This window comes from Protopterus annectens, chromosome 11.part0, assembly GCF_019279795.1.
Source record: "Protopterus annectens isolate FY-2018-M chromosome 11.part0, PAN1.0, whole genome shotgun sequence".
NCBI lineage: Eukaryota > Metazoa > Chordata > Ceratodontiformes > Protopteridae > Protopterus > Protopterus annectens.
In genome coordinates, this window is record NC_056745.1 from 395,984,528 (window position 1) to 396,002,288 (window position 17,761).

Genomic DNA, 17,761 nt, shown 5'->3' on the forward strand with positions numbered 1-17,761 from the left:
CATCCCAGAGCATATCTTACCGTCATTTATTTATCAGCACTGTTAATACTATACCATTTGCAACACTGTTGCAAATACTATCATACTCTTTTGAAGTACCATCTGTGTAAGTGACAAACCAAGGGACACTTGCGCTACGAAATTCTTGTGCTTGTATGAAACACCTGTAATGTGACAGCTGAATTTGCTACTGACAGACAGGGAATTAACTATTCATGCAAAACTTTCTTTGTTTTTGTTCGCATTTAATAGTAACTTTGATTTTTCACCTCTTTGTCAGATTTTTACTATATCGTTTATTTTATGAGCAATGACTCCTGCTATTTTTAGAGTCACAGTACTATACTGAGAAGTAACACTGACATCAGAATGTGAGAAACAGAATTGTTTCTGTATGAAAACTACCTATGGGAACACTGTAGCATTTTGTTCATAGGACGATACTAGACTATTGGCCCAGAGGCCCTTATAAGCCTAGCCAAGAATTTTGCCCATGTTCCCACAAAGTCAGCAACTGTTTCCCTTGTCCAGCAGGGACACAGGTGGGATCCCAGGGTGAATTTTCTGTTTCCCATTCAGTCTTCCAGGTTCTACTTAAAGGGGGCTAATGAAGTACTCTGTTTGACATGGAGGAGGAGTCTATTACACAGATGGTAGAGTCTTTGGGACACAAATCTATCTCACCAACAAGTTCTATTAATGTCACAGACTAGGTTGAAGCCTTGCGTGTAGGTTGCGGAAGTGGAGTTTACTAACGGATATGCAGCACCTCCATCAAGGCCTGGTCTGAGATGGCCTTGTATGCAAGACATGTCACCTGTATGCAGTCTGTATGAGACTGAGTAGAGGGACAGGGCTTTTACCTATCTGTATAGGATAGGTGGTTGAGACTCTGGATTTTCCTAGCCAGGATCCTCTGTTGTCTCTCCAGCTGCAGCATGTACTTGGCAAGGTACATGTTGAAGGGGGCATTATACTTGAATTAGGGTTTGATAAGGGAGGAGTACAGGGGTGTTATGACCTCCTTGTTCTTGGATGAAATATCCTTACTTATGAAGTGGGCCATGTAAAAAGCCTTCCATACAACGGAGGCAACATGGTGGTCAAAAGTCAGATTGCTGTCAACCTAGGTGCCCAAGTCCCTCACGACTGATTGTCTGCTTAGTACACTGTTATTAATGTGATAATTAGTGGGGACACCATTTTCCCCAAATGGGATAATGATGCATTTCATGGCATTCATTTTGAGGCCATGCTTGCTGGAACCAGTCATTAGTTTGGGTAAGGCCCTCTTGGAGGATGTTCACATTCCTACGGGAATTTAACACAATGCCCAGCTTGCAGTCATCTGCAAACTTGGTCAGCCACAGACCACTGGTTTTGGCTTGCACCTCAGAAAAGTATATCCTAAACAGTAGAGGCCCCAATACCAATCCTTGAGTATGCCGCTTGTTACATGTCTACTACTAGAGGTAGCTTCCCCTATTTTGACTGAGTGGGTTCTATCAATGAGCCAATTAGTTACCCATCTGGTAACATACATGTTGATGCCTAGCTGAGAGAGTTTATCTATTATGGCTGAGTGGGGAATAGTGTCAAAGGTCTAGCTACCACTGGATGTTGAATTCCGATTGGCTGAATCCAGTATTGTTGAGCCTTCAAGTGTGCAAGTTCCTAGTCAGTGAATGCACTGTGCATTTGCACATGTGCAGTCGATATGATTAGTAGAGATCCAGGTACAGTGCAGATCGGGAACTTCATTCAGTACATTCATACTGCTGACATCCAGAACTGTAGTTCCTATTCTGACAATTGCAGGGGAAACAGTATGTTGAATAATGCCGTACTGAATAATTGGCATGTGATCTGATGCATCTATATTACAACGTTGAATATTTAGATTGTCGAATGCCTAAACATTGACGCCTAAACAGCCAATTACGCAAATTTTTTTCCCAGTGAAAAATTTGTTTGGCCAAAAAAAAAAAAAAAAAATTTTAAAGCCCCCACACCCCCTAACTAAATATACCAACTCTGAGATTGTTATACATTGGGGAAAAGGGCAAATCCCCAATGACGGCCAAGCAAATTTTTTTCCATGGGAAAACATTTGTGTAATTGGCCGTTCACAGTTTTCAGCTTTCGACATTTAGGTATATAGATATAAATACACACACACACACACACACACACACACACACACACACACACACACACACACACATATATACAGATATAACTTGTTTCCATTTTTCTATATCTTGACATCATATATGCATTTTTGTGTGCATATATAGCTAGATACAGATGAATATGGATATAGACATCGATCTATGTCTATTTTTATATGCATCTGTTTCTAAATAACCTTTTTATTTCCTATGGTTTATTTCACCCAGGGTGGTGGTGCTGCGGTAGCGTTGTCGCCTCACAGTAAGACGCTGTCCAGTACGATTCTCAGCTAGAGCATCTTCTGCATGGAGACATGCATGAATGGGCCCAACCTTTGTTGAAGGTTGTGCATCAGGCCTGGCAAGCCGGTATGTGAAAATCAACTGCTAATCATTAGTGGACTGGAGTTCCACTGTGGCAACCCCTAACCGGGAAAAGCCGAAAGACACAAACAAACAATTTCCTATGGTTTATTTTACCAAGTATTTCCAAATTAGTAATTTTACTGCATTCATACTGCACTGCTTTTCTAACATCTATTTTCATTTTTTTCATATGAATTCTGTATTAGTCAAAATAATATATCTTTAAAACATAATGCCAACTAAAGAATTTCATAACAATACTTTTCACCATAGAAATACAATCTATTTGTTAAGTAACCCATCTTTAATTTACAATATGTCAAACACACCTTTGTATTGGGTATAACCTCTACTCCCATAGTACTGAAAATAACATGGCCATCACCTTCACCTCTGACTCCACTAGTAATGAATATGCTTGGGTTACACAAATTAATTTTCCTAATAAAACCAACCTAAATCAAATATTACTTTTAAAAATGGCATTATATAGCCCTTTTACAAATGTACATCTTGTAAATCTAATATTAATCTTTTCTATACTTCCAAAGAAACCTCACAACCACCATACAATGTGTATTCCTAATATTTTATATTTAATATTAAAATGAATACAGCCCTTCAAAACCATGCTCCAAAATCTTTGCATTCAGTCATATCAAGCCGAAAACCAACTCTACTCAATAAAGTTCTAATACGCTCATTACAAAATTAATCACAGTTATCATTTTTCACCACACAAACATTATGATCTGCTTATAATTGGGCCTGCACATCCCTCTTCTGCCCTACATTGTCATTTTAATGCTCTTCCCTTAACACAACATTCACTATTCATCCAAAATGTAAAATAATGAATAAACAATGTCACCATATTTTTAATTTAATTCCAATATCCATTCATCCATTAGTACAAAGAATAGCAAACGCATTCTCATAAAACAGCAAATCTTTAAAATCTTTTTCCAAAGTCAAATTTAGTAACACTCCTATAATTACTGTATGTAATAAATTACTGAATTACCTACCATACGTCTACCTTATCCACTGCTGTTCAACTCATATTTTAATTCCGTTGCATATCCATACCTTTAACTCCATAAACTTCTAAATCTGCTGCCATGCTCATCTCCCAGTTAATTCTGGGCTGTAAAACAGTAGTTAACATTAATTTAAGTTAATGGCCTGTATTAATCAAAGATAAAGAACTACAAATCTTCAAATTCTGGCTTTTCTTACCTTCCCAATTAATTGTTATATATTCACATAACTTTGTCAGTTTAATCATAAACCCCTATTCTTGCAAAAATTTCACCAATGAGTTCAACTTGTTGTCAAGTAAACATCTATAACATTATGTATAATGCCATCCCATCCCATCCATGCATTCACTGTGTTTTGACATGCTTTAAAGTTGTTTTTCCTCTATTCCTCACTAAAAACTCTTACCTTAAAATTATAGTCAATTCCTACCTCCTTCACTTGATATAATTCTTTAGAAAGAATTTAAACTTAGTAATTATTTTATTCAAGTGTAACTTTGACCTGCTTTTCATCTCCCAATACTTCCACAAACACCCCCTCAAAATGAAATAATGATGGTAACAATTTCTTTCTTTCCTTCCTTTCACAAGAAATCTATGTTTATACATTCAGTTTGTAAACCTTTTTTTAGTTTTCTTGTACATACTCTCACTTTTTATAAAACTGCCAATCACTAGTTATTACAGTTTTTTCAAATACTTCCTCTTTTCAGCTAAAGTTACCTACCCTTGTTTCTGTTTTTAATTCCAGTATAAATATTCAGACTCATAACTATACTTTGATTATTTGCTTGTTGGATAGCAACATAAAAATCACGTAAAGCTACTTTTCGATAAGTAGTGAGCTTTGTGTTTTTCTTTTTTTTTTTTTTTTACATGTCCAAGGCCCCCCACCAGCTTATACAGAGTGGAGAAAGGGCAATACGTTTGAAAACTTCCCACATTCCCAAATACTCCCAGAAGAACAGCTAGGAGAAGGGACCTTTTTAAAGCTCCTCAAAGTAAGATTGAAGGGGCTCATATTGGGGAAGAGTTGATGTTTCCAAGCAGCACTACATGAATGGGCACAGGCCTTTTATTTCTTTTTCAATTAATCAGTCTATTGTTTTTTTTGCTCTTGGAAGTCGCGTTGGTGTAACGGTAGCATTGTTGCCTCAGAGCAAGAGGTTCTCCCATTCAATTCGCGGCTGGAGTGCCTTCTGTGTGGAGTCTGCATGTCCTCCCTGCGGTCAAGTAGCATTCGAAAGACATGCGTAGAATGGACATGCCTTCACTGAAGGTTGGGCATCGAGCTGGCACCTCGGCACCCGTAAAAAATCTACTGCCAATCATTAACGGACCGGAGTTCCGCTGTGGCGACCCCTAACTGGGAAAAGCCGAAAGAAGAACAACATTTATTTTTTGCTCTTCATCTTTGAGTTGAGGGGCACCAGATTGTTGAATGCATTGAGTGCTAGACATGCCAGCTATGGTTCCCATTCCCACTTAACATTTTATAAGCATCCTACTAATCCTTCATTTTTCTAGAGCCTTGTCAAATCTACATGATACTTCCAAAGTCTTTTAGAATTATCTTTCATTGCAACTTTTCATACAAATTTCACTTTCATTGTCTCTACAACCTCCTTCTACACTCAGCATATTCTTTATATTATTAAAACTGACATATACATCTATATGAGTTGAGAAACCACCATACTCATTCTAAACATTGCTTTCTGCTAACATTGTGACAATGTATAACAAAATCTATTCTGTTAGTATTATTCACTGTTCTATATATTGTCTCCCTTTTGACCCAATGCCTGATATCCTGCTGTTTCTAGAATTTCCTCATTTGTTGCATTTTCCTTTCTCTGTCCTGATAGCAGTTAAAATCTCCCACAAATGTAATAACAGCTTTAATCAAAATCTACTTTTCTCATTCCGAAAGCAACTCTGTTTTTTGTTTATCATTCACAACAGGATGCACATTAATTACACTCAGCACCATCATCTCCTTTACACAGTCATATACTAAAACTGTCTTTTAATTTGACTTTTTCGCTAAGATAGCAACCCTTGAATATTAGTCTGGTCATAAAGACCAAATAATATGTCCTCCCAAGATAAATTAAACATTTCATCTTGACACATAATACACATAATGTTAAAGGCAGGTACAAAATTACATTTTGCATGTTTAAGAAATAAAGCTCTGTATTCGTCCTAAATGAACTTTTTAACTATTAATATTCATTGTTAGAGGTTTAACATCTGGAGTAGTTTCTTCTCTTTATTAAATTAAATTTCTTCAGTTTCCTCTTTTTTAACTCATTTTTCCAATAGAACTCTCAATATCAATCATGGTTATTCTCAGATTCATTACCCTCATTCCCAGAATCCCCTTCATTTTCATCATTCAGCATATTATAGCAATTAACAGTTTATATCTCCTCCTCTATATCCCTGTCCCCATGATTGCAATTATCTAATTATGCAGTATCCTTACCGTTCTTTGTTTTTCATTTTTACATAAGACACCCCATTCATAGCATAAATATCATGTATAATTATTGCAGATACTGATCTTACCAAACTCAAATTCAATCTTTTTATTGTTGACTTTTCTGCATTTATATTCACAATCCATTAAAAAATGTCAGTTTCTTACACATTATACTTTCCATAAAATAGTTCCTTTTATTATATCATTTGTCACTGTATACTTCACATATACTCTTCGCGCATCTCTTTAATTGTCCTACTTCTCCACAAAATAGCAGTCATTCAGGTTATCACAGAAGAGTACTGTCTCGTATACTCTTTAAATCATCATCACATATTCTAGGTGACAGAAAATATCTTCTCTTCATAACTCAGTCCAATAAGACAACATCTTCTCTTTATAGATCAGTCCAAAAATACCACCCAAGCACCAGTCCAAAAGCCACCTGGGTCCTATATCTTGTATACAACAATAATTCTTTAAAATGTTCTAGTAAAGTGCCTTTAAGTGGAGACTTTGTAACATTAGCAGTTCTGACTTGTGCAGTTGGAGACTTTGTAACATTAGCAGTTTTGACTTGTGCAGTTGGAGCAACATTAGCAGTTCTGACTTGTGCGGTTGGAGACTTTGTAACATTAGCAGTTCTGACTTGTGCAGTTGGAGACTTTGAAACATTAGCAGTTCTGAGCTGTGTAGGTGGAGACTTTGTAACATTAGCAATTCTGACTTGTGCAGTTGGACACTTTGTAACATTAGCAGTTCTGAGTTGTGTAGTTACTTTCTTTTTGCTTACTAGAAACATTTGTAATTTGCAGTCAGAGTAAGGTAACATTTCTTCCAGTTCCTGAAATATTGTTTAAATCCACACCATAAAAATACATGTTACATTACCTTACCTTATGACGGCTCATATTTCTAACTGTTGAAGCTCCAAGGTTTCAGGTAAATAACACAAAACACATGATTTCTTGGTACAGCGTCCATTATGAAACTGAAGCATAACACTTTGTTCCAAAGTCTATTTCCTTTACTCTGTTTACTGTCAGCAGGTACTCCCACAACATGTGAGGGTCTTGTTTCATAGTTTCTTACTAGACTATGGCCTTAAAGGACCTTTAGATGCCTTGCCATGTATTCTAAGAACCTTTTAGCCCTAGTTGTTTAAATATGAATAACTGATAGCAGGCAGAGCATCTACATATCACCTCCTTTCATAAGGGATAAGACTTATTCTTGTATTCTTTGAGTTGTTTCTGTTGCATCATGTAATATTAGAGTTTCAGGTATAAAATGATTCTGTGCAACTATTAGAGAAATGTAAAATCACAGGAGATCTGCCATTTTCCTGTTTTCTCACAAGATTCAACTAGCCAAATAGGGACTCTCCTGCATAAAAAATTATGGGCAGAAACCCTAAGTAATACATAAATTGATGTTTGCAGAGAGACTGGAAAAGGGGAAATGTGTTCAATATAAAGTGCAAGGCCTGCTCCTTGAAAATAAGAACCCTAAATGAGCCAGCCAAATGAAGTGAACATATGGACTGTGCTTACTACCAGTGAACAAAATTAGAGTGCTGAAGGTCTAGCTGAGGCAGGAAGGGGTAAAGTACAAAAACATTGCTCACCTCTCCTGTTGTTGCTGGTGGAGCAAGACTTATAATAATCTCTTATCTTATAAATGCACACTGAGGTAATTATAAGCATACATGTGTGTGTGTGTGTTGTATTGTGTGCAAGAAACAGTATACATACATATATATATATATATATATATATATATATATATATATATATATATATATATATATATATAAAGTCATAACATATCCATCTAATTGTAAAGATTAAATAGTTTCTTTCCATTTCTGTTACTTCATTTCTAACAACATACAAAATGCTGCCCCATGCTTTGATCATTACTAGAGTTCAAAACATATCTGGCTCAACCAGTGCCCTGTACTGGTACCATGAACTAGCACCCCAACCTTCAACTCTTCAAGTGAAAAGGAAAAAAAATGGATATTCCTTCTACTGGCACACCAACCAGGTGTCCAGATGTGCAACCCCCCCCCCCCAACTCCTGCTCAGCAATTTACATCCTGTTTCTGTGCCCTGCCCTTTTCTCTTCATTTTATTAAAATAATACTAATAATAATTATTTTCTTATAAATTGTAGCAAACTGTTTGCTACAAATTTAGCAATCAGTTGCCAAAGTTTAGACCCTGCCTGCCCTTGTTTGTTTGTTTTCACTTTTAAACTATAGCAAGCAGTTGTTTCAGTTTAGACCACACACATAACACTACAGTGATCAGGTTTGACAGCAAATGGAATACTGGCTTTTAAAATCAGGATCAGCTTATTTTGCCCCCCAACAATTTGCACTCAAGGCAGTTGCCCCTCTAGTCCAACCCTAGCTACACTACTGCTAAGTTGTTCTCCTCCAGGTAACAGCAACTTTTGGGATAAATGGACTCTAGATCATACCTGAATGGCAATGACCAAGCTTAGAATTACAATGCATCAACTATTGCCTGCAAGGATAAGCCTGGAAAATATGAAATGGTCACTGACAGACTCATAGGTGTTTACTAGGCTAATGACCACAAGAGCCTTTTAAATCATAGCCATAGATCCCAAATCTCTGACAAGTCCTTGTAACCTTGATAAGCATAAGCAGGGGCTTCGGAGATCAACAATTTACAAGCATGGCCTGGGAAATAAATCATTTACAGGTGTCCTTTGTCCATAAGAGACATAGGTGCCAAACCAGAGATGAATTTTCTGTTCCCCATTCAACTGTCCAGTTTACACCTGAATTGATTTAGGGAGGAACTCTGTTTTGCATAGATGGGGAGCCTGTTCCAGAGAAGGTGTAGTCTCTATGATACTTACCTGTCTATCCAGCAGGCTTTATTTATATCACAAGCAAGGTTTACGTCTTTAGAATGGTTAATTCTGGTGCTGTTTGTTTTCTGGATATGCAGGAGGTCCATCAAAGTGAGGTCTGACTAAGAGGTCTGACTAAGTCTTGATGCCAGGCATAAATCTTCCCTCAACAGCCTGCAGGAGACAGAATACAGGGATAGAGCCTTGAGGCAGTCTGCATAGGACATGTTTCTTATGCCCTGTATTCCTTTAGTGAGGAACCTCTGTGGGCATTCCATTCGCTGGACATGCCTGATTAGGTATATATCAAAGGGAGCATTGTACTCAATGATAGGTCTGATGAATGCCGAATACAGTGGAACAATGACATCCTCACTACTGTAGTCACATGATGGTCAAAGGTTAGGATTTTTTCTATGTGTGACTCCCAAGTCCCTGATTACTGGGTCAGCTCTTAGGGGTGTGTTGTCAATATGATAGTTACCCGGGGTAGAAAACTTCCCAAAGAATACTATTATTTATTTCTTGGCATTTAATTTTAGTCCTAGGATCTGACACCAGTTATCTGTGTCAGCCATACCTGGAGGGTACTTGTGCCAGTGGGAGATTCAATGACAACCCCTAATTTGCAATCATTTGCATAATTAGTCAGCCAGAGGTCATTGACATTGATCTTGAGTTCAGAGACTTAAATGCCAAAAAGGACAGGTCCCAGGACCGATCCCTGTGTGACTGACCTCTTTGTAGAGGTGGATTCCTCAATTCAAACTGGGTCCTGTCTAAGCCAGCAAGCTATCCACCGGGTGACATAACAGTTTGTGCCTAACCTCTTGAGTTTGTCAACAATGCCTATGTGGAGTACTGTGACAAATGCCTTGGCCAGGTGAAGGTAGGCAGTGTGAACCATTTTGCTCTTAACCATTGATTTGGTGACCTTCTCAAAGGAGTTCACCAGGTTGAGTAGGCATGACCTGTCCTTAACAAAACCAAACTGTGTTGGATCCAGTGACTGAATGTTTCCTATGTCATTACTGATAGTTTCAATGATAATTCTTTCCATGGCTTTGCATATGAGACTAGTGAGAGTTATGGGTCTGAGGTTTCCATAGTGTGCAGAGGGATGACTGCTGCTTCTCTCTATTCGTAATGCACAAAGCCTGTTTTAAGACTATAATTAAATAACCATTCCGGAGGACCTGATAGGTCATGTTTCATGCTATTTGGGAGGCATCCTGGGATATTGTCTGGGCCCATTGATGCAGTATTCCCCTAGTGATAGCAGGAGGAGTTATATCTGATGGTATTTCCAAAGGGAAGGTTGAGGGGTAAGGGGGTAAAGTTGGAGCTAAGTTTATCAGCCAGTAGGTTTGCTATATCTTCTGGCTCAGTATAGGTGGCTCCATCTACAATGAGCTCTGCACATAATTGTCTATTGCCTTTAGGTTGCAGACATAGATAAAGAATCCCTTGTGGTTGTCCTTGGCCTGGGAAGACAAATTTACCTCAAATTTGCTATGGTAGACTTTATTTTTCCTCTGACTTGTTTGCTTAGTTGATGAGAGTGCTTTTATCCTGCTGGGTGCTGCACCTACGACCTTCTGCCATGATTTTCTTCCTTGTGATATACAGCCTGCTGATGTTGTGATTCCACCAGGGTGGCTTGTTTTTTGACTTAGTTCTTTACTTCTTCTTGAGGGGTTCAGCTGCCTCTATACAGCTATTAACATGCTTGTATAGGGATTCTGTGAACAGTTCCACGTAGGCAGTAGTGTTCTCAGGGTTTATGGGGGCTTGAAATATTGCCATATTTTCACTTAATAGCAGAAACTGAGCCACAGAGTAGTTCCTAAATATTACAAGTTTAACTTTCACTTCAAAAGAGACCATTCTGTGGTCTGACTTTACCAGAGAAGACCTTACACTAGGGGGTGTGCAGCACTCTCCCATATTAGTGAGGACCAGATCCGGTATGGCTGGGACCCTGGTTGGTGTACTGACAATCTGGTCCAAGGAGTTTGTGTTTATAAAATCTAGGAATATATGTGCCTGTGTCAGTTTTTTTACCTTTAGACTCCAGAAATGACAGCCTGAGATTTATCATATTCCCTGGGAGAGCAGAATGTTATCTATGAAACAGAATGTTATTTATGTACAGTATGCAGGAGCATGCAAGGGACATGACAGGGACATTATTTGGGTGCACAGAACCCTGGAATGGAGGATTAGTCATGAGGAACCCCAGGATGGACACAAAAAGCTGATAGCACATATGAGTACTAGAGGTGCTAACATATTGGAACTGGTACTCACAAATATGGGAGAATGCTCCACCCAAACTTAGTGGTATGTATTCTCTGGAAGGTTAGATCACAAAGCAGTTATTCAAAATAAGAATCAGTTCTGTAACTCCAGCAAACCCTATAACAGATATAAACTATTCCAAGACAAATTAATTTTTATTAAGTGATAACCTGTCAAAATTTTAAGCTCCTCCATAATCAGATAACAGAGCAAACTTCAGAATTATTCAAAAGAAGCTCTGTACAACCATGTCAGTGATTTCATAGAATCTGTTGTACCTATGTGAAATAAGCCCAAAACTACCTCTGAAAACAAACTACCCTATTACTATCCAAAACTAAACAGGTTGTCCAACAAAAGAAAAATGTCATGGCTAAAATTAGGAAGTGTAACACCAAAAAAGATTAAAAACCCTCTAGTCAAACTGAATAGACAACTAAGAGGAGTAATTAAGTCCAACAATACAAATGTTAAATTATAGATGGTTTCCCAGGACAAGGACAACTATAAGGTACTCTTCAGCTATGTCCAAATCTTCAAAGGCAGTGCACAACAGTGGGCCAAACTGTAGGCAAATGGAGCTAGGGTCACAGCACTGGGAGATGTAGCAAATCTTCTTGCTGACAAATTCAGCTCCAAATTTACTCCCCCTTGTCAACCACAGCTGCCACAATGAAATGCCATCTAACACAATCCCTCCAACTATCAGTAGGCAGAGCTCTCTAAGGCCAAGAATAAATCCATTATCTGTCCTGATAATATCACATGATGCCTCCTAAATAGCCTTAAGTATGAATACCTGGGCCAGTGGTGTTACTTTTCAGCCATTAGCTGCACACAGGCTTCATGCCATTCAACTGGAAGACTGTAATAGTCATCCCTCTGCACAAGGCCAGTCCACAAACAGATCTCGAGCTCTACAGGTTCATCAGTGTGACTACTCTTACATGCAAAGCCATGGAAAGAATCATGGAGATGATTAACAATGACATAGTAAGCATTCAGACACAAGAACCAACCCAGTTTCATTTTGTCAAAGGCAGATCATGTCTACAGAACCTTGTGGACTTTGAGGAGGTCACCAGTGCAAATGATGAGGGCAGAATGGTGCATACTTCCTACTTTGACCTAACTGAAACATTTGATACACTACCCTACTTGTCCATTGTAAACAACCTCATGGAATTAAGCGTAAACCCATATGTAACTTGCTGAATAGCCAGCAGGAAGTTAGGCTTGGAAAGACCAACTCCACAAAGTGTCTGGTCACCAGTGGAGTACCGCAGGGCCCTGTGCTGGTTCTGCTCCTCTGTGGCATCTATTTTTGGAAGTCAAGGCCAATGTCATGGGTCTCTGGCTTACCAAGTTTGCAGATGATTGCAAGCTAGGAGCAACCACAGAACCCCCAACAAGATAATAAACATAAACATCTTACAGGAAAGTCTAACATAGACAAATGACTAGTGCCAAAGCCATGGCTTACAACTCAATGTCAAAAAATGCATAATAGCACCTTTTGAGAAGTTGGCCACCCAGGAAAAAGTACAGAAGTGTAAAATCCTACCATAACAGTCAACGTCATTCTCTTCACTGTTGCAGTGCTCTTAACCCAAGAGATCTCTTGCAAAGAATAGCCCAACATCAAGCATACCAAAGCTTTCAACTTTTACAAGAAAAATAAAAATGGAAGAAGGGAGAAAGGACTCCTTGGCCAGAAGGGAAACAGAACCCAGATCAACAGGCAGGACAAGAGGGAGAAGGAGGGAGGGAGTGAATACTGCAGCAGTGAAGAGAAGGACATCTATTGTTATGGTACAAGAGCTCGAGAAGAAGCCTGGGAGGAGGAAAGGCACAGAAGAACCCTCTACAAACTCATACAGAGTAGTCCTAGCCAAACCTGCTCTGGCCCTGGAAATAACATCCAATTTGTAATGCTTAGTTATAGTATGAAGAGAGGACCAGGAAACAGCCTCAAGGATAGAAGTGGTATCCAGAACCTTGAAAAAGCACTATTAGAGGTAACTGCCCTCGTAGAATGTGCCCTTACAGATGAGGATAGACATTTGCCATGAAATTAATAATAGAAGGAAATGGCTTTAGAAATCCATGAAGAGAGAGAAACAGCCAAGCCTAAAGTCCTGGGATGAAAAGAAACAAAAAGCTGCTCAGATTTGCAAATAACAGTTTTGTCTAAATAATATCCAAGTTGTCTATGCAAATCCAACTTGACAAGACCCATCTCACTGGCAAAATGTAGAGAAGGGAAAAAGGAAGGAAGATGAATAGACTGATTAAGAGACAAATAATTGACCACCTTGAGCATGCAAGAAGGATTAGGTTGAAGAAACACCCTGTCTCTATGAAAAATGAAAAAAGGAGGAACAGCCATGAGAGCCTGAAGTACAGACACTCTAGTGGCTGATGTCTGAGAAAAAGAAGAACACTCTTCCAAGTACAATGTTATAAGGAAGCAGAGAAAGCAGGCCGAAAAGTAGCCAGGGTTGATTTTTTAAGTACAAAATTGAGGTCTCAAGAAGGTAGAATGGACTTCTTGGGAGGTTTGAAATGAAATGCACTTTTAAGGAGGTGGTTGACCTCAAACCTAGAGGCCAGAGCCAGATTCAAAGATGTGAGCTTTAACTAAAAAATATGCCAACCTAGCATGGAGAAGATTACACAAATGAGACAGAACCAGAAGAAACTCTACTGGCAAGGGATCCTGATGGTGAGAGAGGCGCCAGTCAGAAAATCTTTCCCATTTGGTTCTATGCAATTTCCTGGTAGTGGGTTTCTTGGCCTCCTGCAGAACCTAAAGCACATCCTCAGAAAAGAGGTGCCTAAAAGGAATCAAAATCCTTTAACCTACAGTGTCATTTGAAGAGTGAACAGTTAAGGATGGATAAGAGACCCCTCGTCTTGTGTAAGCAGATCCTCCCAGTGAGGTAACCTATGGAGATTGCCTCTGACCAAGTGAGAAAGAAGGGGGAGCCAATGCTGTCTTGGCCAAAAGGGAGTCACCAGCAAGATTTTAGGAGAGTCCTGCCTGATCATGTGCAGAACTAGTAGTAACAGATGAAGGGGGGTGGGAGCATACAGAATCATCCCCTTCCAAGAAAAAGACAGGACATCCACTTAGGACTTGAAAAAGAGAAAGTTGTCTGTTCAGAGGGGAGATAAAGAGATCTGCCCAAGGAATACCCCACCAATGGATGATGTCCAGGAACACATCCCTGTGAAGCATCCATTTGTGAGCTTGTATTCTGGACCTGCTCAAAGAATCTGTCACGAGATTGTGCTCTGAAGAAATGTAGACTGTCTGAAGAGTTACTTGAGACTGGATGGCTAAATCCCATACCTGCAGTGTTAGTGTGCAAAGAAGATAGGATCTCATACTCCCTTGCTTGCTGACTTACCACATCGCTGTGGTATTGTCTGTGAAAATCATGATGGCCTCAGAATGAAAGAAGGAATAAAAAGCTTCCAGAGCCAGGAACAGAGTCCTCATTATTTTATACTGATATGATCTGCCCTCTAATGAGGAGGCCAGTGACCCTAGACCATTAGGGGCCATAAGAGGTACCCACCCCCTGTCTGCGATGTCCATAAAAAGCTCCTGAGTGGGAACTGGAGACTGAAAAGGAGGCCATGTTCACCACTGAAGTTTGAGCTTAAGACAAGGATGAAACAAACAGGTAACGCCAGGGGTGGCAATGATGAAGCCACACAGATTTGAGATTCCACTGAATGGAGCCTGATGAGAGGGAGCATGGGAATGGTGGAATCCATAAATCCCAAGACCCTGAGAAATTCCCTGACCATGACAGGAGACAGAGGAAGAAGAGATTTGGAAAAAGGCTATTAGAGGTAGAGCCATGGGGGCAGGAAGAGATGCCAGAGCGAGAAATGTCTGAAGCCTGAATCCAATGAAAACAGGATCCTGAGAAGGTATCAGACCTGATGTCTGAACTCCAGACTGCTCAAAAGACAAGAGGTAAACTGGAGAGCCTATAGCAGACTGATGGGAGAAAGAGCTTAAATAAGCAGATAGTCTAGATAGGGAAAAAATCTGTATAACTCAAGGCCTGCAAAAAGCAATGACAGAAGCGAGACATTTGGTGAATAAGCTTGAGGCAGTAGAGATGCCAAAGGGCAATGCACAAAACTGAAAATGTAAGGAAGAGACAGAGAAATGTAAACATTTCTGAAGAGAGGATGAATGGGGATGTAAAGGTATGCATGCTTGAGATCTAAAGAGGAAACAATGTCTGAAGGAATAAAATCCAAAAAGAAGGGATCTTAAAAAAGGTGTTGTACAAGGAAAGATCCATAATTGGTCTTCATGTACCCTCCTTTCAGGGAAACCAAAGTATTATGGAGTAAAACCCCTTTTCCACCTGGGTGGAAGGAACACACTGAATAGTGCACCAATCCAAAGAAGACTGTAGAACCTCTCAGAAATGAGGAACCTGAGAATTCTGACAAATGCCTGAAAAGGGAGGAATGGACTTCCAAACCTTGAAATATCCCTGATGGATAATAGACAGAACCCAAGAATGTGAGGTGATCCAATGCCAGTTTGGAAGAGACATGGAGAGGCATAGAAACAAGAGGACCTGGCAAGTTGAAGGGAAAACCAAATGTCAAATGGACCCAGGCTTGCCCTGAAAAGAAAATTTCTGGGAGGAAGGAGTCAGAGAAGACTTAGCAAGAGGAATATGCCTAGAACCTTTCTTAACCTTAGGAAAAGGGTGAGTTTGCCTATGAACAAAGACTTAGAAGTGTAGTTCCTCTGAAAGTCAGGAATAGATGAAACAAAAATATGTTTCAGTTCCTGGAAGGCCTTGCTGTTATCTTGGAGGTACTTAAATAAGTCAGAAGCAGCAGCGGCAGTCTCAAAATATACTTTTGTTATCCACAGGAGCATTTAAAAATTTGGCCTTGATGTCATCAAAGCCTTTATGTTTATCACAGTTAACCAGTGTACATAAAGACAACATTTAGCATCTAAGTGAAAAGACGTGAATTATTTTTCTTTTGACTTAGAAAAATATAATTAGCTAGACTGAACTATGAACATTCAAAAATAAACAGGCTTTGAACTCATGGTAAAACCAACATTCTGTGATGAGCTTTGAAACTAAGCAGATGGACAACATATATTAAATGTAGTATGACTTTTATTCTCCGGGACTGAAAATGATGCCATCTACATTGTAGTCGTTACGCTACTGGTGTACATTATATATATGATTAGCAATTATATATGGCTTCTATAGACTGGACCCTTTGGTCTAAGCTGTGAAACTTCACACAATCAGCACAAAAGGCCCATTGTATACTCACTAAAGCTTTACATACAATCAACACAAAATACCTATCCTGTGTACTCACTAAAGATTTACCCACATGCAATCTTGAAACAAAGTAACTAGAAGGCCAAAAATTAAGTGATTATTACATTATTCAGAGGAACAATACAAAATAAGAATGCTATTTACAAATTTTAAATGCAAAACAAGAATGATATATTAAAAATATTTAATAAACTATTATATTTTTGTGGATGTCTAGATACCACTGATAAATCAGGCATTCTATTCCTTGCACACATGAATAATGCTTTTCAGTATTTATATATATATATATATATATATATATATATATATATATATATATATATATATATATACACACACACACACTAACCATAACATTCCATTCTCTTTGATATCACTAAGTGCATCTGGTGTTGAATTCCATTCAATATTTTTTTTTCCTGCAAGAAGGAGGCAAGTGCTTTGTTTTATTACAAGATTTAGTCCTGGTCTGTAGTATTTTACCTTTGATTTAACAAATGTAATTTGCAATTTTATGTAACAAAATAGATAAGTATAAATCATGATGTAAAATACAAAAGTAAAGGCTAATAGGCTGACATAATAGCAAAAACAATAATTCAAACAATTCAGCTGCTGCAAGCATGTAGATGAGCCTTACAATGATGGACATTTTTCTTAATTACTTTATGGAATATAACATTTTACTGGTTCTCAGAAGGTGTGAGCAACACATGAACAAGGCAGAACAACTGAATACATGTTACTTTGTGCACAGAGTGTCATTACCACATTACATTTATGTGTTTTTTATGCAATAAAACAAGTTAAGGTGTCCTTTAAAAGTGTATATGAATATATAACGATATATTATACACACACATCTCATTTAGACTCAGACACACACACACACACACACACACACACACACACACACTTACAAACATTCTAATTTGTGATACAGGTGCAGTAAGGTATTTTATGTGAATTTAGTTCCTCTTGACACAGGTAAGGTATAAGAAACATAATACCTTGTGCTTGCGAAGGCTGCCTGGACTGGTAGGGGTTGAAATAGGCGACTGCTTCGACTTGGGTGTTGAAATCTGGCTGCTGGATGTCCCATTTGCTACAGAAAATAAAACTAAAGTTCAGGAATCTAAAATCAGT

The 17,761-nt window shown here is 38.6% G+C and overlaps 1 protein-coding gene across 4 annotated transcripts in view; it reads right to left on the reverse strand.

The window, feature by feature from the left end:
- DCX (doublecortin) overlaps positions 1-17,761 on the reverse strand; it is a 770,468-nt gene that overhangs the window by 87,070 nt on the left and 665,637 nt on the right. For 3 of the 4 annotated variants that reach the window (XM_044087890.1, XM_044087889.1, XM_044087887.1), the window contains one exon: positions 17,623-17,720. In XM_044087890.1, coding sequence (XP_043943825.1) covers positions 17,623-17,720 — 98 coding nt within the window. The remainder of the gene's footprint in view (positions 1-17,622; positions 17,721-17,761) is intronic. The other variant, XM_044087888.1, reaches the window with a different exon arrangement.